The sequence below is a fragment of the Eschscholzia californica genome, unplaced genomic scaffold (assembly GCF_041429995.1).
Source record: "Eschscholzia californica isolate CP2 unplaced genomic scaffold, dmEscCali1.0.p SCAF_1, whole genome shotgun sequence".
Taxonomy (NCBI): Eukaryota; Viridiplantae; Streptophyta; class Magnoliopsida; order Ranunculales; family Papaveraceae; genus Eschscholzia; species Eschscholzia californica.
This window is the reverse complement of record NW_028238198.1, coordinates 45,001,511-45,027,928: the sequence shown is the minus strand read 5'-3', so window position 1 is coordinate 45,027,928 and position 26,418 is coordinate 45,001,511. Positions and strand designations below refer to the sequence as shown.

General features: G+C 35.5%; 1 protein-coding gene and 1 non-coding gene across 2 annotated transcripts; one reads left to right on the top strand and one right to left on the bottom strand.

Moving 5' to 3' along the window:
- Positions 1 to 18,195: 18,195 nt before the first annotated feature.
- On the top strand, positions 18,196 to 18,281 carry TRNAY-GUA (transfer RNA tyrosine (anticodon GUA)). The gene is given in 2 exon segments: positions 18,196 to 18,232; positions 18,246 to 18,281. It is a non-coding gene; the product is annotated as a tRNA-Tyr (tRNA).
- A 2,659-nt stretch (positions 18,282 to 20,940) lies between these two features.
- Positions 20,941 to 26,070, bottom strand: LOC147567098 (uncharacterized). Its single transcript, XM_086656922.1, has 4 exons — positions 25,165 to 26,070; positions 24,514 to 24,633; positions 22,535 to 23,997; positions 20,941 to 20,953 (listed from the first exon to the last, which is right to left on the bottom strand). The coding sequence occupies exons 1-4, from the start codon at positions 26,068 to 26,070 to the stop codon at positions 20,941 to 20,943; spliced, it is 2,502 nt and encodes an 833-aa protein (XP_086513048.1).
- Between the last annotated feature and the right edge of the window lie 348 nt (positions 26,071 to 26,418).

Below are 26,418 nucleotides of genomic sequence, written 5' to 3'. Positions count from 1 at the left end.
AGTGTTAGATACCGTACTTGTCCAGAAGGGAGACAACTAATTAAAGTGTTGTGTGGGGCCACGAAAACAATTAATTACCTAATCTAACTTATATCCTAAGACCTAAAAACGTCCCTAACCTAGTTTACTGTTTTCCTTTCTCTCTTTTTCAAATTAGTAAGTTAATTTTAAATAATTATAAACTTTTGCTGCCCTCGTGTTGTTTTTTTTTTTGTTGCAATATCTCTCTAAACTCTACAAGGAGGCATTGGTTTTTTTTCTCACTTTTCTTCTCTCTTATTTTTTATGGTAATTTTTATTCTTTTCTTTTCTATTTTTATAGTTCATTATATTTGATGTATCTCCCTTTTAAAAGAATCATTTTCTATTTTATAATTAAAAAATATTGATTTTTTAATAGTTTTAAAATTAGATCTCAACGAAGAAATTACATTCTCTCATCTTGAGATCTTCTCTACTCCTTACAAGCTATGTAAATAAGTTATAAATTTTATTTTTTCAATACAATGAATAAGTATTCATAGTCATAATTTAATAGTTAGTTTGTAAGTGTTATATTCGATTTTAACTACACACATGTTTTGTTACGTTGGTAATTTATAAAATTGTACTACTCAATTAGGTTATTGGCGTTTGATGTAATATTTCTATTTTCATACTAATTCTCGTATAGTATTAGGAACGCATAATTAGTAATTTTACATCTCAAAATGCAAGAATTGGACTAAGAACGAATAATTAGTAATTCTGTATATCAAAAGACAAGACGAATGTTTTCGAAACATATTTAGCTCAACGCTATGTGTAAATTTGATCTTCTTATGTTGTTCATACTAATTTATCTGTTAAAGCGAAAAATTCACTTTTTTAGAGCTAATGTAAAAAGGGCCCCAAAATTTTTCTTCGCTTTAGGCCCCCTAACTACGTGGGCCGGCCCTGATACTATTGAGACTAAAACTCGATGTGATAAACACGATAACTGCCAAAATATATAGCCTGACGAATCCTTCTAATTGTCTTTGATTTCTTCTGTACTTCGTGGAATAATTGGAAAAAGTTTAAGCAAACGTTCAAAGAGGAAAAAACATAATAATAAATCATTCGGTGATGTAAGATCTTGACTTCATACCGAAATTTGGTCCTTGAATCTCACTTTATGATTTTCATTGGTGATAATAGAACATGCCAGAAACAACAAGTACTTCAATGGTGTCGAACCAAATCTGAATCATATTCTTCAATCATCTCTACTTGAACTAAGGTACTAACCCTTCTTCTAGTATTATTCAGACAGATTCATGGCATCCACCACCATTAGACACACTAAAGATCAACGTGGATGGAGGGTTTAATACTTCAAGAGGAACATCAACAACAGTAGCCAGAAACTCTTCTGGCGATGTAATCTCGACGGCGAAAATCACCTTTCCCCCCATTTCGGCTTTGGACAGTGAACTCAAAGGAGTAAATTTAGGGTTGGAATTAGGTTTGCAGCTACAACAAAGGAGATTTATAGTGGAAAGTGACTCCTCTTTGATCGTTGGATTTTTATCCACATAACACTTTATAATAAAGTACATTCTCTATTTTCTTCGGTAAAAGTTAACGAGTAATGTTTTATATAATTTCAAAGTTTGGGTTTTTAACTTACGCACCCTTTATAGAAAAGGAGTTGATTTTAATGAATTTTTTAGGAAAGTTGTTATTCAATAGTGTGACTTGCACTTAATTTGATACTTAGTTATCTCACTACTACATGTTCGAATGGATTATTATTGTTCATATTGATGCCCTCCACGAATAGTAATTTTTTGTGTAAGTTTCTATTATAATTTTTGTGTAAGTTTCTATTATAAATTTGTGATTTATTATATCAAAACAAATTTTGTGAATTTAAGGAGTTCACCAACTTTAGTTGGATTGTATTTTAATTTTCAGATTCCCTAAATGTAACCCATACGGCATATCCGATGTACGTAATCAAATTTTCCGTGCCTTGGGCACGGGTTATACCTAGTTTAAATAAATAACACTACTCTTTATTAATCACTAAATTATTTTTATTGAAATAATCATATCAGAGAAGTGAATAAAGCAATTTTAAAACTTTGCATTAAAGATACAAAAACTTTCGATGTCCTTATATTGACATATAAGATAAAATCCATTAAACACTATTTATAAAACTTATGACACTAGACTTTTAGAGTTTTTGTTCTTAACAAAAAAAAAAAAAAAGACTTTTAGAGTTTTTGTTGTTTGGGAGATTTTTAATAGTTATATTAAATATCTTTAGTTGTCCATTTTTAATTAATATTTTCAGGAGTAAACTCACTATTTCTTAAATGTTTAAAACCACTCCTTATATCTTTTTTATTAACATAATTATGTCATATAAGTAACTAAAATAATTTGCACTAGAGACACAACGACTTTTGAAGCATCTATTTTTTATATTTAAAATAAAATCAATTAGATTTTTGTATAAAACTTAAAATATAAGACTTTTAGAAATTCTATTTTTTAAAATTTTATATTAAAAATCCTATTGTATTATTTTTTAAATGTTCATTTTATATCTTTAATTGCCTTATTGAAATATCTTTAATTACCTATTTTTAATATAAACGACCCATCTTTTTAATTTTATATTAAAAACCTATTGTAATACCTTTAAATGTTCATTTTTATATCTTTAATTGCCATATTGAAATATTTGTAGTTACCAATAGTCATTACTTTAGTATTCAAAACTTATACAATTTTAACTTTCCTATCTTTTACGTGACAGGAATATTAGAAATAGTTTGATGCTGATCAATATAGAATAACGTGCTCCAGTCATCATACGGTGATTATGCTGCATTTTCACCACGTTTAAAGAATATGATTTGGTAAAATAAATGAAAAGAAAAAAGAGGTAGTTAATTTTGTTTATACATGGTAAATCTGACATGATTTAGTAGCAAAAAAGTGATCCGCAATAACAAATAAGGTATCCTTTTACTATTTAGAAAACAAACATAAACTCTTAATGTTTGAACAAGAAATGTATCTGTTTACAATTTAAATATTATGTCTAAATTCAAATTTGGATGCACTTATACCCTTAGGTTGTGTTTGTTTATTTTACTTAGACAATGAACAATATTTTGATTTATTATTAATCTAGTATTCAAACAAAATAAATCATTTACTAAAAATATACTATTTAAAATAAGTCCTAATAATTATCTTGTTTGCAATGGTACCTAAAGGCCCAATAATTTCACAAGCCAACACCTCAATTAATTTAGGGATGAACAACATTTTAATTCATTATTTTTATCTAATATTTAAACAAAAAACTTATTACTAGAAATATACTATTAAAATAAGATCTAACAATTATGTTAAAATAAAAAATATATTAGATTACAAAATAATTAACAATTAAAAATAACATTGCATGCAAAAATATTAGAGTAAGAAACTGTAAAATACTATTTACCCCTTATTTATTTTTTTAATATCTTAAATAAAACTCGTCACAACAAAGAAATTATATTAAATAAGACCTAATGATTTCCAAAGAAAAAAAAAAGTAAAACCAAATGATTATATTAAAAATCATAATATATTAGATTAAAAGACATTAACATTGAATTAAAAAAACACATGAGATTCAGAAATAAAAAAAAAAAAAACACTGCTTTTAAATTTCTATAGCCAAGAAAAGTTGATGCTTAAATCGGCCATTTATTGCCAAGAAAGGTGATGCTTCACATGACTTATTTTTAAATAAATTGTTTAAGCTATTCCGGTTAGTTCATATATTATCATAAATCCTTGATTCGATTTAGCAGAATTTGTGGTATGAAGAAGAAAGAACATATCAGGAGTATTATGGGGGTTATGGAGATGGAAAACAGTGATAATACTTGGGAAACTACTTACTTAAATCTAAGTATGTTTGCGGGTCATATGGGTTTTATTGCAAAAATATTCATCAAAATTGGTAGGGTGGTGTAACATCCCTTGTTTTTTATTAAAGAAACAGGGGGTAAAGCATTTAGAAAAAAATAAAATTGGCGATTGTTTCCGAACACTTATTTGGTTGAACTCGAGGGTTCATGGGATAGATTTCGAGAAACCGTGAAGTTTGGTTGGTCACACCTAAAGATTTGACATAGTTTGACTATCGTTTCGTTTCGTATTCGGCAACTTTCGTCATTATCGAATCAATATGGACTATATAGTTTAATCACTGTTGATTTTTGGAGGAAAAAAAAAAGAAAAAGGCTAAATTAGGGGTCATAAAGAAACTTGTGGGGGTTGAATTAGTAACAATATAAATGTGGCGGGACTTAGTTAATGTTTTATATAAAGACTAGGGACTGTGATGTAAATTATGACATATGGCACCTTATATGATGACACGTGGCGGAAACCAACTTTTATTGTTCAAACCTGCCAATGTTATCCTGCATGCCATGACGACGTGTCCGATAGGTAGCTAATGGAATTTGTATATTTTTTTGTTGTGGACCCCACTCACCATCCATAGGCGGGGCCCATTCTCTTTAAGTAAGATAGGGGCCTATCATATCTTACTTAAAGGGGCAAGCAAGACCCCTATCTTACTTAAAGGTAGCCCTTCTTAGTTTAGTATAGGGCCCCGCAACTCCTGAGCTTAGCCCTTGACTCTACTCTCAAAGGCTCTCTGAGACACACTTGACACAATTTGGTTTGGTTTTTGGTATAGGAAGAACACTATTTAGTAAAGGCAGTGCGTTAGACATGTCAATTTATGTATTTGCTCTTCCTTTACCAAATTAGTTTAAGGAGGGCGTTATAAGGGTCATTTAATAAATAGTGTTAAAACAGAAGGACTTAGATAAAAATTAATAATAAATCTAATATTTTATTCACTTGTAGTTTCTCTCACATAAACAACCAAAACCCTAATATCATCACTACTATCAACATCACCGTTAGTATTAAGAAACTTGCAAAGTTTACCATCACTATAGTCTTAGTTTCGAGCTTTTAATGATGCCTCAAGATCTCATGAATGAGGAACCACCGTCAATGAAGAAGGAGGCAGCCTACATCAAGGAAGAAGATTCCTTTGACTAACTATCGACTTAAACGAAGACATCGACTTAAACGAAGATATCGACTTAAACAAAGACATTTATAATGAAGATAATATGTCTCAGGTAAAGAAATATTGTTTTCCTCTATGGTTAAACAAACGTTTTAGGGTTTTAGGTCGTTTTTTCGTAAAGTATTTTCGGTTGGATCGACTGAAAAAGACAACAAATTTCAGTAGGGTCTGTTGGAAAATACAACAAATTTTGGTTGTAATGGCTGAAAAAGATGACAAATTTCGGTTGGGTCGATTGAAAAAGATAACAAATTTCGGCCAGTCCCGCTGAAAATAGTAATAAATTTCTGCTGAGATGGCTGAAATTATTCTGTTGTTTCAACCGCTCTGGCCAAATTCTTTTAAACTTTTCAGTTGGTATTCATAAATTTTTATTTATGTTAAGCGAAATTTCTTTTATGTAAATGTCGCTTGTATATTTTTCGAGTTACATCCTTGTTTGTATTCTTCATTGCAATATTGATACTTGAAATCTTTAAAAGTTAATTTAATTAGTGTTAAAACTCTAAGAATCTATGGAGAAATCAATCAATAACAAAAATTACAAACTCTCTATGGAGATAAGTTGCGTGTTAGTCATCTAGGGTTTAGGTTTTTATCTCTATATCTCTCTTTTTTATAGAATCAAACAGATTTAGGGCTTTTCTCCTTTTCAGGATGTTTATCTCTCTTTATTTTGATCAAAGTTTTTAGGTTGAACAAGATTCTCTCTTTTCTCTCGAAGGTTTTGGTCGAATAGGAGGATACTCTTTCTCTCTCGAAAGTTTTTGGTTGAACAGGAGGATACTCTCTTGTCTCTCTTTTGATCCAAAATAGTTTGATGGGAGGGATCAAAGTATAAATTTGAGATATTTTTTAAGAAAATTTTAGCCCTCCCTATTCTAAAAAGAGTGCTCTCCCTATCTAATGCACTGCCTTTGCTAAAAAATGCTCTTCCTATACCAAAATCCTTTGGTTTCTGTTGGGATTGCATTTGGGAGATACACAAAATTAGAAGAAGAGTGGGTTTTAAAACCATGTTTGGAGCTATTTAGACGTTTGTTATTTAATTTCTTCAAATGATTTGTGTTCAGAAACATGTTCAGGAGATTGTAGACTATTTCGAGTGTCTAAATATAGACGGGGTGCTGCTGAATTATTTTAGTGCTCGAATTTCATATTTGGACCAGTTTTAGAATGAACTAGAATATAAAAAATTAGTCGAACTTTATCATATTTCACGTGAATGGACAGTTTCAGCTACAGATTTATATTATGGAGTTCAATATATAATTTACAACCTTATAAAGACTCTAAAATGAAAGATAGAGTTTATGAGAAGTCAATGGGTTGATTGTATGCATTTCTGGTATTTAGTGGACATGGCTATGAAATTAGAGATCAATTCGGTTATTCGAAGTCTTCCAGCGTTACAGATTGTTTTTAAGTTTAAAATTTTCATCGTTTTCTTTTAATTATTGTTTTGTTGTGAGAAGGTTCTTATGGAAGAACCTAATATTTCTATTCGGCTTTTTGGTTATTCTTCCTTATCCCAGAGTATGCGAATAAGGAGGAATAAGATCGTCTGGTAGGCGGGAGGTCTTTGGTGATGCAAGGACTGAGGTAGGGGTTCTGAATCCTTGATCCATCATGGTTTTGATAGATAATGAAATGTGCTAAGTCGTATAGTTATATATGCACCATTATAACTAGAGTTTAGGGAGCATGAAACTCGATTTTTAATGATGAACTGGAATATGCTTGAATAGTTTTACTGCGATATGAGAAGTGTTTTCGAACTGTGTTACTGTGACCACTACAAGAAATAGGTCCATTAGGGGCGGACAAAAAGCGACCCAAAAATGCCAAAACCGTCCCTAATAGAGTATTGGGGGCAGTTTACATCTGTCCCGCAAAGTGGCGTCCCAAATAATATTTGGGACGAATATATGGACGGATGACATCTGCCCCAAAGTTATTTTGGGACGGTTTGTAACTGTCCCTATATCAACGATTATTGGGGACAACATATATTTGTCCCTAAAAATTTGGCGGGACTTCCCTTTTGTTAGCATTTGGGACAATTACTATCTGTCCCTAAAAAGCTGGCGGGAATCTCATATCTCTATTATTAGGGACAACTATTATATGTCCCTAAAAATTTAGCGGGAATTTCCTCTCTATTCGGGACAGATAATAGCCTTCCCTATAAGATCGACGGTGATTTTCTATTGCCTGTACCTGATATTGTTAATGTTCATCCCTACAGATTTGGTGAGGAGTTTTGAAGGAATAATTAGTTTACACAAAAGAGAAAACATTTCTTTAAACATAAAAAAAAAACACATGTTCACATTAACATGTTTTGAGAAGTCCCCCTAAGAAATTCACAATCCTGACGAAAAAAAATGTTAAACCAAAATAAGAGAATAAACTAATAACTCTTCCACAGGAAGATAAAATCCTATTAAAAATAAACTACTCTAACTTCATCCTCCCATCTTGTTTCTCATGTTGTAGGAAGGTAACATATCACAGAAACTACTCTAACGCCAATAGCATATCATCATCTCAGCAGAGCTCCATCCTATCCCTGTGTCTTGGAAACAAAAAACAAAAGATAATGTAAGCTATTAGTTTATTACCTTTTTTCGAAATTAGGGCACGACAAATATACAAACATGTTAAAATTCTTTAAAACTGTTAAAAGAGCAAACACACACAAAATCTTCTTAAAAGCGGCAGCTTCATAATAAGTTCGTGTTTGCTATTTTAGTAATCTAACGAGCATACCATGACGGGTCTTTGGGTTGAATTTAGAAGAGGGTTCTTTTACATAATAATGTTTCATATTAAGTGTCCAGATCATGTAATATTGCATTAGTTCTATAAACAATTATTCAGTAAAAAATAACACCAAAACATACTACGACTCAGCTGCAGCCCCTTGGCTGTTGCCACGCAACTGCAACCCTTGGCTATTGCGACGCATCAGCAGCTGCAGCCCATTGGTCTGCTGCGACACAGCAACAGCTACAGCCTATTGGCCTGCTGCAACGTAGCAGCAGTTGCAGCCCATTGACCTGCTGCGACGCAGCAACAGCTGCATCCCCTTAGCCTGTTGCATAAGATTTAAACTGTTCTAGTGAGGTTAAGTTTCTTGTCCATATGTTTTGGTCTCGCAACACAATCGTATTTTCATGCCCCATCATCTAACCTACCTATTGGTATGTGAGTATAGTGTCTTGGTTTTTTCAGAGAGAGATTTACTCGGATGTCTTTTAATTCATTCAAGACTTGAACAAAATGGAAACCAAAGGGGTTATTTCCCAAATGGCCCCCAACTTTGTGACCAGCTTCCTGCCTGGCCCCCTACTTTAGCAATAATTTCCATATGACCCCCTTTTTCCGTTATCTTTAACAGTCTGTTACTCTCTCTCCTCCATCTCATTTTCTCTCTCTGCTAAGTCACCTATCACGCCACATCATCATCTTCTCCGGCATAAGTCGCCGGCCGGCCAAATTTTCGGCCGGCGACCTTCAATTTTTTTTTTCTTTCTCTCTAAAAAAATTTGCCGGAGAAGATGATGATGTGGCGTGATAGGTGACTTGGCAGAGAGAGAAAATGAGATGCAGGAGAGAGAGAGTAATAGACCGTTAAAGATAACGGAAAAAGGGGACCATATGGGAATTACTGCTAAAGTAGGGGGCCAGACAGTAAGCTGGTCACAAAGTTGGGGGCCAGGCAGTAAGATGGTCACAAAGTTGGGGGCCATTTCGAAAGTAACCCAAACTAAAGGAGAAGATAGTCATTGAGTTTCAATTTGGTGTTAACTATTCAGCAGTACTACATACAACAAAGATGACAAAGTAGTAATATCCGACTATAACATTCCCGCATTACTGTAACTGAAGTGTGACTATTTGTGTGATATATACTACTAAGGAGAGAAGGTTACCTCATGCTAATCAGAATGTGAGGATGACCTTGGGTCATTACGAGAACTTTCAAATGAGAAGCCAGGCGTAGAGACATGTAGCTGTAAAACAATTACATAGGTCATTAATATAAGTTGAAACGATAACTACATACTCAATCATAATAATATTAAAAATCTAACTCCCCATCGCGAAGCCGTCTAAAATAAACCCTCATCTCGTCTAATTCCGTTTGTGTACTATTTAAGTTCTTTTTTAATTTCTTCCATTTCTTTCTTCAAGTTTGAAGTTTCTTCATTGCTCTTACGAGATTCAACCTTGGATGATTCTCCCCAAACGGTTTTTGAGGTGCCTTTTCCATAACACCGGATAAAACCTCTACGTTTAGGTCCCATAACCTTAGCAAATTTCTTTGAGTTTTTCTTAACCGGTTTCCCACGATACCAAGTAATTGGTAGTGGATAAGTTATTTTCCCCACCGAATCAAATTTTGTTGCGCTTCTTCCTTTTCTATAAGTAGTTTGCTCTTCATGCTCGACCATCTACACAAAAAATGATATAAATAAAAATTAGAAAGAGATAAAGTTGCATATTTAATAAGCACCAATACAACATCTATTATATAATACGCAATGTTTTTTACTGACTGGGACAAAACAAAAGATAAATCCAGTCGTTCGTTCCTTTTGTTGTTAAATTTTGACCGTTTGATTTCTTACCTACCTAGAAATATTATAATTCGTTCACCCACTCACTAAATCTATTTTACAACCCCACGATAAATTTTGACCGTCCAGACTATTATATAAAACACAATGTTTTTTGCTGACTGGGACAAAACAAAAGATAAATCCAGTCGATCGTTCCTTTTGTTGTTAAATTTTGACCGTTTGATCTATTACCTACCTAGAAATATTATAATTCTTTCACCCATTCACTAAATCTATCATACAAACCCACGATAAATTTTGACCGTCTAATTTCCATAGTTAAATCTCAACCCTTAAATTTTATCCCAAATTATAACCGCTATCATAAAATTAGTGACAAATTAATTTTATACTAATGACCATCTATATAACCATTCACAATTTATTATCTCCTTAACTTTTTAAATATCAATTGTGGTTTAGGTTATGATATCGTAGTCCTTAGATCTTAATCCCTAATATCTCCTTAAATCATAACCCTTGATATCTCTCTCAAAACCTCTCTATCTCCATAATTTTCCAAAAAGTAATAATCTCCGTAACTTCTTAAATATTAATTGTGTTTTAGGTTATGAAATCGTAGCCTTTAGATCTTAATCCCTGATATCTCCTTAAATCATAACCCTTGATATCTCTCTCAAAACCTCTCTATCTTCATAATTTACCAAAAAGTAATTGTCTTTCAGTTATAAAAGAAGAAGATTCATGGATCATATTCCTCACTCCTCTTTTTATATATATTTTCCTTTTAAAATCTTTCTCTCTTATATCTTTTTCTCTCTCTCTTACTACATTTCTCATTTGTTAGTAGAAGTAATCTCTGTCGACGACAAAATGGTTCGAAATTAGTTTTTCTTCATTTTATTAATATTTAATTAGTAAATTTTGTTAACATTTATTGGTTATTTTGTTTATTCTCCATAAGTTCAATGAAATGTTTAATTGTAAATGAAATCTATGATAAATGATAAATCTCTCTCTCCCTCTCTCTCTCTCTTTCTACATGTATCTCTTTCTCTATCAATCTATGATATTTTTGTTTTCTATGTTAATCTTTCGCAAGTGAGGAAATTATTTATTTGAAGTTTTGTTTTCATTCTTCATGTATCGTTTCTTCTAGATTTGAAGAACATCTCTTTTGAAGAGTTAATTGTTATTCTTTTCCTGATTTTACGATTTGAATTTATTATTTTACATCTAATTTTTTTTGAGATGAGTAAGTAGCTGATAGTGTTATGATCTTTTAGCTAGACTTTACAAATTATATAAATCGGAAGGTACACATCTATCTTTATAGTGATTCTTTAATGAGATTTTCTTTGTTATAAATTTTCTCTTGATTTTCTTCTTTAAATTTCATTAAAATATAACTTTTCATCGATTCTTTGAATAATTTGAATTATCTCTTGTAAAAGTAAAATTATTTTTTACCTCCACTAGATGACTTGATAACTTCTGTGAAATTTTCGTGTTTGTTAATGTTTTTTTATTTCTTATTGTTTGCAAAAGTAACATACTTCGTTTTCATGTTAATCGGCCCAAAACTATTAACTTTTAGTTATTTGTCAGACATAAACGTCTGTGCCCTAGGGGCACGGGTTATAACTAGTTATAAAATAAAATATAACTATTATCAATCAATGAGTAACTTCAAGATAAGGAAAGAATTAAATATTAAGTATCACATAATTAATTATTATTCCACGAATTAATATTACTAATAAATAAACATGAAGTGCATTCAAGAATCAAAGTCATCATGATCATTTGAATCTTCTTCATCTAAATCTTCGTTTTCATCTTCGTCTTCTTCCTGTTCAAGTTCGCCTTCAATGTCATATTCTTTTTGTCGATTTACTAGAGGAGGATCACCATCAATTGTTTCCCTCATCATATATCTTTACTGTTCAAGTTCGCCTTCAATGTCATATTCTTTCTGTCCTGACTCAGGTACGCTTGTTTTTTTTACCTCTATTTGTCAAATATTATTGTTGTTTTTAAAATATTTTATTTATTACCTAATAAGTAATAATTAGCAAAAGTATAAACATGTTAAAGAGGATTATGTATATTTTTACCTAATTAATTCTAGAAAACACGATTAAAACTCCTACTGCGAAAAGCTAAAGCTCTGAGATCCGCTACAAATCTGCATTTGAAATCAAAACTATTCAATTAATTTTTAATCAAAAAAATCAACCACACAATACTAACATTCAGAAATTAGATGAGAGTACAGTAAAGCATTGATTCCCATCCAAAATAACCCTAGTGAGAAAAACAATTAGCAAGTGTCCATGAACTATGTAATTTTGTTTCTCACTTAAAAAAACCTAATTTGTTTCAAAGAACATATTAATCCAAACTTTGGTTGATCGAAGTCTCAGACTGATTTTGGGTCCATTAAAGCCAGACATTGGGATCCCATATTGCCCTTGTGGGTAGACATTGGGATCCCATATTGCCCTTGTGGGTAGACTAATTATGCTCATGCTTGATCCAAAAACTACTCTTGTGAAAGATGGATCTGATGCTGTTATGGTTTCACAGTTCATGATAGAATTACAAGGTCTGCAAATTGAATAAAATTGATGCCAAATTGAATCATGAATTATGTTATAAACAAACAGTTATTAGCTTAGTTTGAAGAAGAAGACCAATGTGAAGAAGAATGAGAACCTGGCTGTGGCAAGATTCGTGGACAATCTAACTTTGTTTAACACTAAAACTGAAACAGTTTTGTGCAAAAAAAAAAATTAGGGTTTCATGATTGATTTATTTGAAGAAGAATACAATTGAAGCCAAGTTGAATCAGGAATTATGTTAATCCAAAATCGTGATTGATTTATTTGAAGAAGAAGATGATGAACACATACCTGGTGGTGCAAACCCTAGAAGTGGAAGCTAAAGAAAAAACCTGCGCCCAGGAGAGAGAGATTGAAGAAGAGAGAGAGTTTGAAGAAGAGAATCAAACCCTATATCGTGTAGGAGGATAAATCTCCTTATCTGCATTGAGGTCGTTCCTCTTCCCTGGTCGTGGTGAGGATCGTTCCTATTCTTCTTTCTTCGTGCTGATGAGGATAAGAAAAGAAGAAAGAGAAAAGAAAAGAAAAGAAAAGGAAAAGAAAGAAAAAAGGATTTTGTTTTAGGAAAAAAAAAGAGGGAACTTTTTGCCCCATTTTTTTAATTGGCCGCACTTTTGCGCCATTTTGTGGTTGTGCCCAAAATTTGTCTCTATTGTAATTTTGTTGGGGGCAAATTGTAAAAAGTTGTCCCCATCTTTAATAAATTAGGGACAGACGTAAAAACATATGTCTTTATTGGTCATTTTTTTTTGTAGTGGACAGTAGAAATGTTTTCTAACTGTTTTACTGTGATCGCAAACTATTAAGATTTTCTTGTATGTACCTGACTGCAGATTATGTCAACCTACGGGCACGTAGCCATTGAGGTTAGGATGACACGTGGACATGGGTGTGACCCGTGTGAGACCGGTGAGGTGGTGCGACACTAGTCATGAGACCCGTGGGAGTAGAGTGCTTCACTTGCTGGCCATTGGTGTTCGTGCCTCCAGCTCGAGGCACATGGCCGTATACCCTGACCGCTCGTCTGGGAGGTGACATTGATTGGGATCCCTTTGCTTTGTGCGCGATATGACTATTGGTTGTTCCATTTCCGTGTTGGATAAGATAATGAATTGAATATGAGAATATGGTTTTGATATACGAATGAAACTGATTTGAATCGAATATGAGAATATGGTTTTGATATACGAATGAAACTGATTTTGAAAGATCGCATTAGATGCATGACAGGGTACCGAAGAAAATGAGGTTCAGGTCCTTCCATGGATATTGGGGGACGACTCTCTTATTCGAACTCGGTGATTTAAAACGTATTTAGATACTTAAGGTATATATGTATCATGAGGTAAACTCTTCAATGATTGCGGAGTCCCTTAGTGGGAGAGGGGCTTGCCGCCTAGATGTAAGTCTCTTTCTCGAGGAGACGTTAGTGCATTAGCTCGTGCCTAAATGGGCTGGTACTATCTAACGCACTCTAGGCTCTCCTGAGGAACTCTCCTCTTAATTGGGAGCGCACCATGGGTGGGCAGCTAATCACTGCTATTGCTTGCTAGATTAAGGAAAAATGGTTTTGTATATAGTATATATAGTAACTGGTTTGATAACTCGTTTTGTCATGATGTTTACAACTTATTGAATGAACTTTTGAAAACGTGATGGGTTTTGGATTGGTCTTCTACCATAATAACTCGTGTCGGTGAGTATTCTGACCCCCTACCAGTTGTTAGTGTGCAGGTAATTTGTCGTAGCTTCGAGGCGGAGTTGTATTCCAGCCGGTGATCTTGTCTGACGAGGCTAGTGGCGTTGCATCGTTTTCTTTGATTTTCGTTTATTGGCTTTTCGTTATTTCCAAGTTATGTATTTATTGCAGAAACCAAACTAGAATATGTAAATATATAACACTTAGAGTTGTTTATAAGTTGTATCGATGTGTAAGAGGCTTTTGTATTTTGTTTTGTGGTTCGGGTTTCGACCCGAAACTGAGTTGAGTTTGTTTAGCTTCCGCTCCATAGTTTATTTTTGGTGTATGCGAATGTATGGTTTGCATAACAGGTTTACATGTGCGACCGGTTCGATTTACAGAGGAGACTCTGTCGGATTTTTGTCTCGTCTGTGAATTGCCGAGGCGTGGTTGTGTCTATTTTGGGACACAGGGCGTCATAGGTGGAAACGACATTCCCTATCACATGCTGGAAGAACTGTATTATTGAGAATGAATTAGCAACAATACTGGTTTACTTTCTCTCAACAAATTTAGTGCCAAAGAAAACATTATATGAAATTGAAAACTGTAAGAGGGCTTTTTGGTGGAGACATGACTCGAATCAAAAGAAAATGCACTAAAGAAAAACATGAAGAGTGGAGGATCGGGGATTCGTGATTAAAGCAAGTTAACATGAGTTTAGTTGGGAAGCTAGTATGGAGATTTTTAGAAGAAAAAGAAGCACTGTGGCTGAAATTACTTAAAGCAAATTAATTCCTTAAAAATGCAGATTTTTGGAGACACTCAAATGAAAAATCGGCTACAACTACATGGAAGAGTATGCTTTGAATACGGAAATATATCGAACGAGGTTGATGCTTCATAGTGGGTAATGGAAAAGATATCGGAATATGGGATGATCCATGGGTTCCGTGATTAAAAGGCCTCGACCAGAACGAAGTATGAGACATGCAGAGGAATACTTGACATCACATAAGGTGAAAGATTTGATTGACCAAGTTCTCAGAGCATGGAAGAGCAATCTGATATTTGATACTAATTTAGATACAGAAATTTTGAAGATACCTTTTAGCGGAGTAGAGATTACAGATAAAGTAGTCTAGATATACACAGAAAAAAGGCAACTTCACGACAAAATCATTATACCAAACGATAGAGAATGAACAACCATCGAGTCCAAACTCCGGGTCAACTATAGATGCATTTCCATGGATTAGGTGTTGGAACAAAATGAACATTGCTCCAAGGATTCTGATGTTCATATGGAGACTACTTCATCAAAGATGAAATCACTTAGATTTAATCAAAGTGAATAAAAAATGTGCCCTATGTGCAATGAAGAAGATGTCAATCACTTCTTTTAAGTGTTGTCGGATTGCAAACGAAATGTGGATTCGATCTCCTCTTGCACTTCGAATTGATGAGAATAGAAACATTCAAGACGTCATAAAAGAATGGATCGAAAATGCTATAAATGATGAGGGAGTGAAAATTGGTTTATACCTAATGTGGTTTCTTTGGAGGGCAAGGAATAAACCAGTCTTGGAAAATAGTAAGATAGTGCGTGGAAGAATAATTTCAGCTACCATCAATATGTTCAAAGATTTCGAAGAGGATATGGAGAGAAAAGTCTAGAAACTCCTTCATACATCTTGGCGACAAAAATACCAAGTATTTCCATTCACTTGCCATATCCAGGAATAGGCGGAATAAAATCCAATGCATAAAGGATACCAATGGAAATTGGGTTTCTCAGGACGATGATATCTCGCAAGTGTTCACTTCTTATTTCCTTAGTATTTCACCTCCACTAAGACCACTACTTTTAAGCGAGTCCTAGTCCTATTTGAACTCACAGTCTCAGAGAATCAGAACAAATACCTCTCGGCTTCCCCTAATAGAGAGGAAATTGAATCTGCAATTAAGGGACTTAAAGCTGAAGCCGCTCTAGGTCCGGGGCGGTTACCCCTCATTTCTTTCAGCAGAATTGGAATACAGTCAATAAAGATATAATCGACATGATTCACGCCTTCTTTGGTACGGCTAATCTTCCTCCTCAAACAAATCAAACCCACATGTCACTAAAACCTATGTCATTTGTTATATAGACTAGACTATAGCCCGTGCCCGTAGGGCACAAAAATTTCTAAATGCATGTTAAGCGATTATCTTCAAGTACTTTCGTTATTTACAGATATTTAATAGTAAAAATATCTATTACAAATAATAAATTGTAATTTCTAGAAGGATAATAATGGAGATTATATTGGTTTGTTTGAATAGAAGAAAGAGGAAAGAGAGAAAAATAATGTAAGAAGTTGTAGGAAGTGGGTAGTTATTTTGACTTTTAAGTATCTATATTTTGAAGGGTGCTTCTAAAGGCACCGGGCCAAAAGGATGTTAGCATCCATCTCTGTTAGCACCAGGCCCAACCGCTCCTTTCTCTATTAGCACCAATTAACTATGTAGGCACCGGTCCCTTCTCAGTTAACCCTAACCCCTCCATCCATATCTCACAAAACCAACAAGAAATTCCAATTTCAAACTTTCTCTCCCTAAGCAAACCGAACTCTAAGAAGAAGATGAAGAATCAAAAGCCAAGATCAAGCTCTAGTTTGAGAGATCAGCCATGACTTCTTCTAAAGAACGTGACAACTTCGTCTATGTAGCTAAGCTAGCTGAGCAGGCGCTATGACGAAATGGTGGAATCTAAGAAGAATGTTGCTAAACTTGATGCAGAACTAACTGTTGAAGAGAGAAATCTTCTTTCTGTTGGGTATGAGAACGTGGTTGGATCAAGGAGGGCTTCATGGAGAATCCTCTCATTAATTGAGCAAAAGGAAGAAGGAAATAGGAAATGAACTGAATGCTAAGCGGATCAAGGAGTATAGACAGAAAGTTGAATCTGTGCTTTCTGAAATCTGTAGTGATATCATGACTGTGATGGATGAACATCTTATTCCTTCATCTTCTCCTGGTGAATCGAATGTGTTTTACTATAAGATGAAGGGAGACTACTATCATTATCTCGCCGGATTTAAGACGGGTAATGAGAGGAAATAGGTTACCGATCAGTTTCAGGTTCTTTCTCTTTTGACAAGAATGAAGTTCCTTGTTAAGTTTCAGGCCTAAAAAAATTAATTTCAGGAACTTCAAGCTTTTCATCATCTTTTCCAGTTGATAATATACAAATCAAATCATGGGGTTTTCTGCATTTTGATGCAGAATCAAGAACTTTATCAACAAAGTCCTTCCACATGATTATTTTCGATTCTTCGTCATATTCCGGTAATATCCCTGTACCAGTATCAATGGCATTGGTGACAAACAACAAAGTTCCAGCTTCAATGTTTTTCGTCGAAAATAGTCCACGCCTTCCGTTTTCCGATTTCTTAATCTCGATTGGATCGATGTATTCAGCTAGTAAAATGAATTGAATTGGAATTCCTTTTGTTTTGGAAGAAGGTGGAAGAAGCAAACGAAGGTGTAAGTCACCCACATTAAAAACCGAGTGCTTATAGACAACTCGGGTCAATGGCCATTGACCCGAGTCAATAAAATTTCCGGATGCTAAAAGCCTTTTGGCCTGGTGCCTTTAGAAGACTCTTTAAAAAGAACGGTTAAGATTTAGAAATAAGAAATGAACGTCCAAGATTTATAAACGCAAGTTATGACATGGCCAAAAAACTGTCATTTGTTATATAGAGTTAAACTTAAAACATTCTTTGTACGGAAAGCAATTGTTTTGAGTATAATCAAGTTAGAGTATTCTCATAAAACATTTTTCCTCTTTTTTTACTCAATGTGGCTTTGTTTTGAAGAACCCTAGAGTAAATTTACATCCAGAACATAACCTAAATAAAAATCTAATTGATTGTCTCACCTTCAAATGGGTTTCACTTGAGCAAATTAAAACTCATCAGTTGATAAGGTTCATCACCCAAACAAAGTTCCAATGTATTCAGTGATTTCCTATATGAATTCAAGTTTTCCTTAACATTTCATTGGCTTGAACATATCATCACCTCAAATTGGGAGGTATAACCGTACAAGTACAGAACAAATTGATTCCTTCTGATTAAACTAACTACATCAAATATTTGATATAAGCCGACCTTAGCTCAGTTGGTTGAGCGGAGGACTGTAGTTGTAGCAGATTAATCCTTAGGTCACTTGTTCGAATCCGGTAGGTCGGAATATTTTATTTTTTATTGAGTTCACTTTCTTCCTTCGGCAATCAAAACTATATAGACTAATTCTGGTTTTTCTGAACCATATCTATTAAATTTATTGAAAACTTGAAGACAAAAAAGAGCAGAGAGGGAAGAGTTAGTGGTCGATCTTTCTTAGAGAAGTGATTCCATAAGACATGAATCTAATTGGAAACAAGCTCAAAAGTGAAAAATCAGTTAGAAGAGAGAAAAACTAAAAGCAAAAAACTTCATTTTGCCGAAAAGCATATTTTGAGCATTAAGTAGAATTCGGGTTTTTAATTGAAAGTCCGTCAAACTACCGCAAGTAATTTGAAAGTGTTTGTTCTTTGTTCGTAAACTATTTTAAGTCCTCTCTTAAGTGGAACTTAAACTTATTAAGTGACATTAGCAGATTAATCACCCATTAGGATGTCATTAATAGACCTTACGACAAATTCATTTAGTTATAGGTTTGCTTTATGAATAGTGTAAATTACGCTCACCATATAACGGACGTAAGGAAATAACTCGCAGTTGTGGTTGGCATGAAAGTCTTATACCAACTTCGTTTTGGGTTCAGATGGTCTTGGTGATATTCATACTTACATAAATCGGATTTGTGGTAGTTTCATAGATGTAACTTTAGAATCTGTTTGTTCATTGAGATAAACATGTACGTAGGTGAGTAGGTTTAGCTTGAAACTTCGATAAGAATATGCAGTTCTTCCTTCCTAGCTTTCTCTGTGAAACTTAGAATCTGATTGAGCTTGAAAACTTCTTTAAGAATTCTATTAGACGACTTTATAGGCCTTATTGAGGCTTAGGTACTCATAAAGGATTATATCAAAATTTAACACTATGATTAACTAATCGTAAAATTCTTATGTATTTCTAGTTCATTAGCCAAAAAAATTTGGGGAATGCCAGGTTCACGGAGGTTTTTGACGAAAGGAAATGCCGAAATGATGTGGCATTCACTTTTTGAAAACTTGACCAATCTGGGCCGTTAAAGATGAACGGTCGAGATTCAAATATATTTCTCATGCCACGTCATCATCTTCCCTACTTAGAGAGAGAATACCGAGAAACCACTGTTTTTTAGGATGATGAAGTTCTTAAAGAGCTTGAACACTAGCTTAACCTTTAACCTTCTTACGGGTTTGTATAAGCTCAGAAACCCTTCCTATTTCCTTCTATATCCTCTGATTTCTTATTCTTGAGCAAAAATTTCCCAGAAAATCAACGGTAGATTAAATGCTAGAGGGTTTTGTTAGGTGTGATTGAATCATCCCTAAGCTATCTCTCTTCCATAGTTGTTGGGCAAGTGATCTACATAGAACCCTTTGAAAATGTTGGATCTTTCATACGTTTGGCCTGAGCAAAAGTTAACCGGATCTTGCATAGGTTCAAGTGAAGTTGGGCAAATGAAAAAGATGAAACATCAGTTAAATGAAGTTCATTAATCATCTTCTTCAGACCCAACCCTTATGGCATTCCACCAATGATTGAAGAAGAGGGTTTGCCACTTTCTTACTCTCTCTCTCTCTCTAAAAATGGGGAAGATGATGATTTGGTATAGTAAATAGATTTGAATCTGGCCCTTTCATCTTTAACGGACCAGATGTAGTCAAGTTTTCAACAAAGTTAATGCCACGTCAAACCGACATTTCTCTTCGTCAAAAACGTCCGTGAACCTAGCATTCCCGAAAAGATTATCTGAAAAATCGAGATATTCATGAAGATATTGTGCATGCAAAAGGAGATGATCGATGCATTCACTTATGTTGATCGTCATATAGTTCAGATTTTTTCACTGGCTTGAGTAGGGAGAAACCTCCACGTCAGGAAATATGAATAAATGAATAAACAACCGATACATGTAGAGCAATCTTAACATACCATTTTAAGCCAAGGTCCACTTGCGGCAAAAGTACGAAAAGAAGAAAAATTCTCTAGCCATATATATATATACTAGGTGTCCACCGCGCCCTATGGGCGCGGTAGATCCCTTTTGGCTACGCCGTCAATACACGTACCTGTCACAATGGAATATGTCTTAGTGGTATATTTATATCAGGGGTATGTGTATAACATAGACGTGTATATACCGCGATATTCATTTTTACACCATCCAACATTATACTGGACCTGTAATTCGCATCTTCTATGCGAATCACATGTCACTGTATGATTCTAGATGGTGTAAAAATGAATATCGTGGTATATACACGTCTATGTGTATACACATACCCCTGATATGGATATGCCACTAAGACATATTCCATTGTGACAGGTACGTGTATTGACGGCGTAGCCAAAAGGGATCTACCGCGTCCATAGGGCGCGGTGGACACCTAGTTGTTAAAAGAAGGGATAACCAACTATTATGAAAACAATAGTTAACTTAAAAAGTTCACTTCAAATGTGTCTAAAAGATACGATAACACATTATCAAATAATTACAACCACTATTTCAACAAAAAATAATAATTACAACAAACAGAAAACACTGAATATTTAGGGTGAAGATGATGAGATATAATTCAAATATCCAAATTGAGACAAAATAGTTGGACTACATTCATTATATCATTCTCCTGCTATAGAACTAAGAGTACAATTAAGGTACGATATTTGAGACAAAATAGTTGGACTGCATTCATTATATCATTCTCCTACAAATAATTATCAAAATTTAATATTAAAGTTGAATTCTGTACATGGTTGTAATATATCTGAATAGATACATCAAGATTTCTTAAACCAATAAAACATTAAAAATGTAAGGAAAAATAAATAATTCTTTCTAGATAACTACTCTCACTCAAAACAAAAAGAAAAACAATGATTTACAACATAGAATTGAGATAAAAAATATATTAATGCATTTCCAGTGAAAAAAAAAAAAAAAAGAAAAACAATGATTTACAACATAGAATTGAAATTAAAAATATATTAATGCATTTATGTGAAAGGATAAATACCTTTGTATGTATAACTCGAGTTAAGTCGAGTTATAGAGGAGATGATCGGGTGAAAACCGAGAGGGATGAGACAGCTTGAATAACTCTCGGTTGAACCCGAGGGAGAAGATGAGTGACTCTCGGTTATAGCCGAGGTTGGAAGCTTGAACCTCTCGGGTATGACCGAGAGTTTGTTGAAGATGCTTCTCGGTTATAACCGAGTATAGTGAGGGAGATTCTCGGTCAAACCAAGAGATGTTTGATGAAGGTGAAGACCGAGAGATGATGATAATGGTGAAGAGTTGATCGTGAGAGAGAGATAGGTAAAAACCTTGTTTATTAACACTTACAACTTGATATTACATTATGTATGGATCTCTTTATATAGGTTTACATAGGAGAAGTTTAGAAATATGAAACTCTAATTAACTCTATCTAAAATACAACAATCCTAATCATACTAGGAAACCTAATTAACTTAGGAATCCTTATCCTAACCGTGGACCTAATCCACTCGGTTTAGCCGAGTGGAGGAGATCTTCCAACACTCCCCCTCAAGTTAGAGCGGGAATGGAAGTAACGCCTAACTTGCCAATAATGTTCTTGAACGGTTCTGCCCCAAGTGGTTTTGTGAAGATATCCGCTAACTGATTATCTGAACTGGTGAAGCGCGTGGCAATGACGTTGTCTTTAATCTTTTCACGAACGATGTGGCAATCTATCTCAATGTGTTTGGTACGTTCGTGGAAGACGGGGTTATCAGCAATGTGGAGAGCGGCCCGATTGTCACAGTAAACTGTCATCGGGTCGGAATGATCAATTCCAAAGTCAAGTAATAAATACTTGAGCCATTGTAATTCACATGTAAGTATGGCTAAAGCTCGATATTCTGCTTCTGTCGAAGATTTGGCAACTGTGGGTTGTTTCTTTGATTTCCAGGAAAGAGGGCTGGACCCAATCATTGTAAAATATCCTGTAGTTGATCTACGGGTTGAAGGACAACCAGCCCAATCCGAATCACAGTATCCTGTAATGTGGAGAGAGCTGTTTGCGGATAAGAAGACTCCTTTGTCAAGTGTACCTTTCAAGTATCGTAGTACGCGATGAGCGGCGTCTAGGTGTACTTGACTGGGTGTTTGCATGAATTGACTGAGATTATTAACTGCAAAAGTGATATCTGGTCGTGTGACCGTTAAGTAAAGCAGTCGTCCGATGAGGCGACGATAAATTGACGGATCGGCCAATGGTGTCCCGTCGGTGGGAGAGAGGCGGAGTTTTTGTTCCATGGGAAACTCCGAAGGACGTGCAGCGGTTAGTCCAGAATCTTTTAGAATATCAAGTGCATATTTCCGTTGACATAGAAAAATGCCTTGTGACGAGCGAGATACTTCAATACCAAGAAAGTATTGTAAGCGTCCCAAATCTTTTAAGGAGAATGCCTTATTAAGAAATATCTTTAACTGGGAAATAGCATGATCATTATTTCCCGTGATAATTATGTCGTCCACATAGACAAGAACGTAGATCTGAGTGGAGTGAGAACGAAAAGTAAAAAGGGAATAGTCACTTTTGGATTGAGAAAAACCACGTTCGATAAGAACGGATGAAAATTTTGAAAACCATTGACGGGAGGCCTGTTTTAGTCCATAAAGGGATTTGTGAAGATGGCATACTTTAGACTCCCCCTGAGAGGAAAACCCGGGTGGAAGTTTCATGTAAACTTCTTCATTCAAATCGCCTTGAAGGAAGGCGTTATTGACATCCAATTGATGGAGAGTCCAGCCTTTGATGGCGGCGATGGAAAGAAGGACACGAACAGTAACTAATTTAGCAACTGGAGCAAAAGTGTCATTGTAATCCAACCCTTCTATTTGGGTGTATCCTTTAGCTACCAGGCGTGCTTTATAGCGTTCGATGGAGCCATCGGACTTGAATTTGATTTTATACACCCATTTACAACTGATGGGTTTCTTGCCAGGAGGCAAACTGGTAATCGTCCAAGTTTTATTTTCTTCCAAGGCCGAAATTTCTTTGGCCATGGCGTCTTTCCAATGAGAGGACTTCATTGCTTGAGTGAAAGATGTTGGTTCGGTTGTCGTTAAGACCGAAGAGAGAAATTGTTGATGGGAAGTGGAAAACGAGTTAATAGAGAAATAATTTTCAAGTGGATACTTGATAGAACTCGTGTTGGAACATACGTAGTCCGCAAGATGGGCCGGTGGTCGGCGAGACCTCTTGGGGCGGCCGGTATTCTCCTCGCCGGAATCCGAAGTGGGAACGACGTTCGGTGAGGGAGGGGACGAGGAGGTGTCGGTAGATGATGGAGCGACAGAATCTGAAGACGCCCCTGGACAGGGAAGCCTGACAGTGGAGTCTGCAGGCACCCCCGAAGTGGCTGTCTGTAGCAGACCTGAAGCAGGTCTGGCAGGGGTGTCTGGAGGCACCCCTGCGTCTGTTTCCTGTCCAGAACTGACTGGAACAGCAGCTTCGTCCGAGCTGCTGTCCGTCGGCTGGACGGTCTGTTTCGGTACGTTCGCCGGAAAGGCAAACGTACCATTGTCTTCAATGCATAGATGAGGCGGAGTACATGAAGGTAGTGGTTCCGCCGGAAGAGAAGAGGACATTGGAAACCTAGTTTCGACAAACGTTACATCTCTTGAAATAAAAATTCGTTTAGTTGAGATGTCGTATATACGGTAACCCTTCTGTCCATTGGGGTAACCAAGAAATATTCCGGCGGAAGAACGGGCATCCATCTTTGTTTTGACCAATGGAATTCGGGCATAACAAAGACAACCAAACACACGAAGGTGGGAAAGATTCGGAGGAGAACCGAGTATAAGTTCATGAGGAGACTTACCTTTTAGGTTGGGTGTCGGTAACTTATTTATCAAATAAACCGCGGTTAACACACATTCTCCCCAAAAGAAGAGAGGAAGATTTGCTTGAAGGCGTAAGGAACGGGCCACTTCAAGAATGTGGCGGTGTTTTCGTTCAACTACCCCGTTTTGTTGTGGTGTGTAAGTACAACTTCGTTGGTGTATAATTCCTTTTTCTATGAACCAATTTTGTAAATAGGAGTTCATGAATTCGGATCCATTGTCTGATCTCAATGTTTTGATTTTGCAATTGAATTGCGTGGAAACATAATCGAAAAAATTAGTTATGAATTTGCTAACATTCGATTTGGAACTCATAAGAAAAATCCAAGTACAACGTGAATAATCATCGACAAGGGTTAAAAAATATCTACACCCGGAGGTGGATGGGACCGGAAAGGGTCCCCATACGTCCGCATGGACTAACTCAAATATATGAGAGGTAGAAGAAGTACTAAGTGGGAAAGGTAACCTAGATTGTTTAGAAAGTGGACAAATTTCGCACGGTACTTTATTAGATAAAAATTTAAAATTCAAACAAGAAAGTTTAGAATTAAAAAATTGAAAACGACTAAAAGATGGATGTCCCAAGCGGGAGTGCCATAAAGAAAAAGACTCATGACTAGAACTATCTAAACTTGAAACCGAAAGGATGGGACGCTCCGTGCGAAGGAAGTAAAGGTCATCATGAAGACTACCATGCCCAATCTCCGTCCTCGTTGTTCGGTCCTGAAAAACACACAAATTGCGGTCAAAAAGGACGGTACAACGAAGTGAATTAGATATTTGAGAAATAGATATGAGGTTAAATTGAAAAGATGGAATATGAAGCACATCTTGTAAATAAAATCTATTTGAAAAATAGATGGTACCAATGTGATCAACCTTGATTCGGGAACCATCCGGTAAACGAACATATAAGTCCGGTGGAGCAAGGGAATAAGAAGAAAATCTTGAGAGATTTGAACAAATATGTTTAGCGGCTCCCGAATCAATGACCCAAGGAGGATGAAAAGAAGAAGAAAACTTACTCGTTAAGTTGACTAGAGGATCTTTGTTGGTGCCGTTAGAATTAGTAGATGTGGGCTGTTGGGATCGTTCCAAAAGGGCAAGGACGTTTTGGTATTGCTCATTAGTTAATGAGGTTGCTGTAGGCACCCCCGTACCTTGATCCAAAACCGAGTTGGCCATAGGGTCTTGGCGATTGCGATTTCGATTGCGTTGACCATAATTGGGTGGATAACCATGTATCTTATAGCAAGAAGTAACATCATGACCATGAATCTTGCAATTGTCACAAAAGGGTCGAGGTCTTTTTGTACGTTGCCTCTCCGAACCGTTGTAACGGTTTTGATTATATTCATTATTTCCAACGGCAAGGGCAGCGTTGTTGGAGTCGATATGCATAGGAGTAATGAGATTTTGTTGAACCTCTTCTTGTTTAATAAGGGAATGAATACGTAGGATTGATGGGAAGGGTTCAATCAACAAAATTTGACTCCGAATAGAGGAAAATCTATCGTTAAGTCCTTGGAGAAACTCCATGGCTCTATCTTGGTTAGTTCTTTCTACCAAGGAACGACCATGACCACATGTACAAGGCTCGGAGATTAACAAGGAATTGAGTTCGTCTTGAAGAGCCTTGAGATTAGTAAAGTATGTTGAAACGTCGGAATTGTCTTGTTTAAGACAAGAAATTGCTCTCTTGAGTTGAAAGATTTTTGGAGCATTACTTTGATGGAATCGGTCATAAAGATTATGCCATATATCGGAAGCCGTCTCATCATATAAGATGGATGATCGAAGAGGTGGGTCTACCGAATTGATAAGCCAACTAGAGACGAGATCGTTACATCGTCCCCATTGTTCTAACTCATTAGGATCGGTGGGTTTGTTGATGCTTCCATCTACGAAACCTAGTTTGCCTTTTGCTCTTAAGGCTTTTGACATTCCTCGAGACCATGAGGAATAATTATCACCGGTGAGAAGTGGTGTAATAAGAATAGTAGTGGGGGAATCCGAATGGTGAACATCAAACGGTCCACTATTGATGTTATTGTGAACTTGAGAAGTTTCCGAAGTTTCGGGAGTAGTCATGATTCAAAAAAAAAAACTTAGGCTCTTATACCATGTGAAAGGATAAATACCTTTGTATGTATAACTCGAGTTAAGTCGAGTTATAGAGGAGATGATCGGGTGAAAACCGAGAGGGATGAGACAGCTTGAATAACTCTCGGTTGAACCCGAGGGAGAAGATGAGTGACTCTCGGTTATAGCCGAGGTTGGAAGCTTGAACCT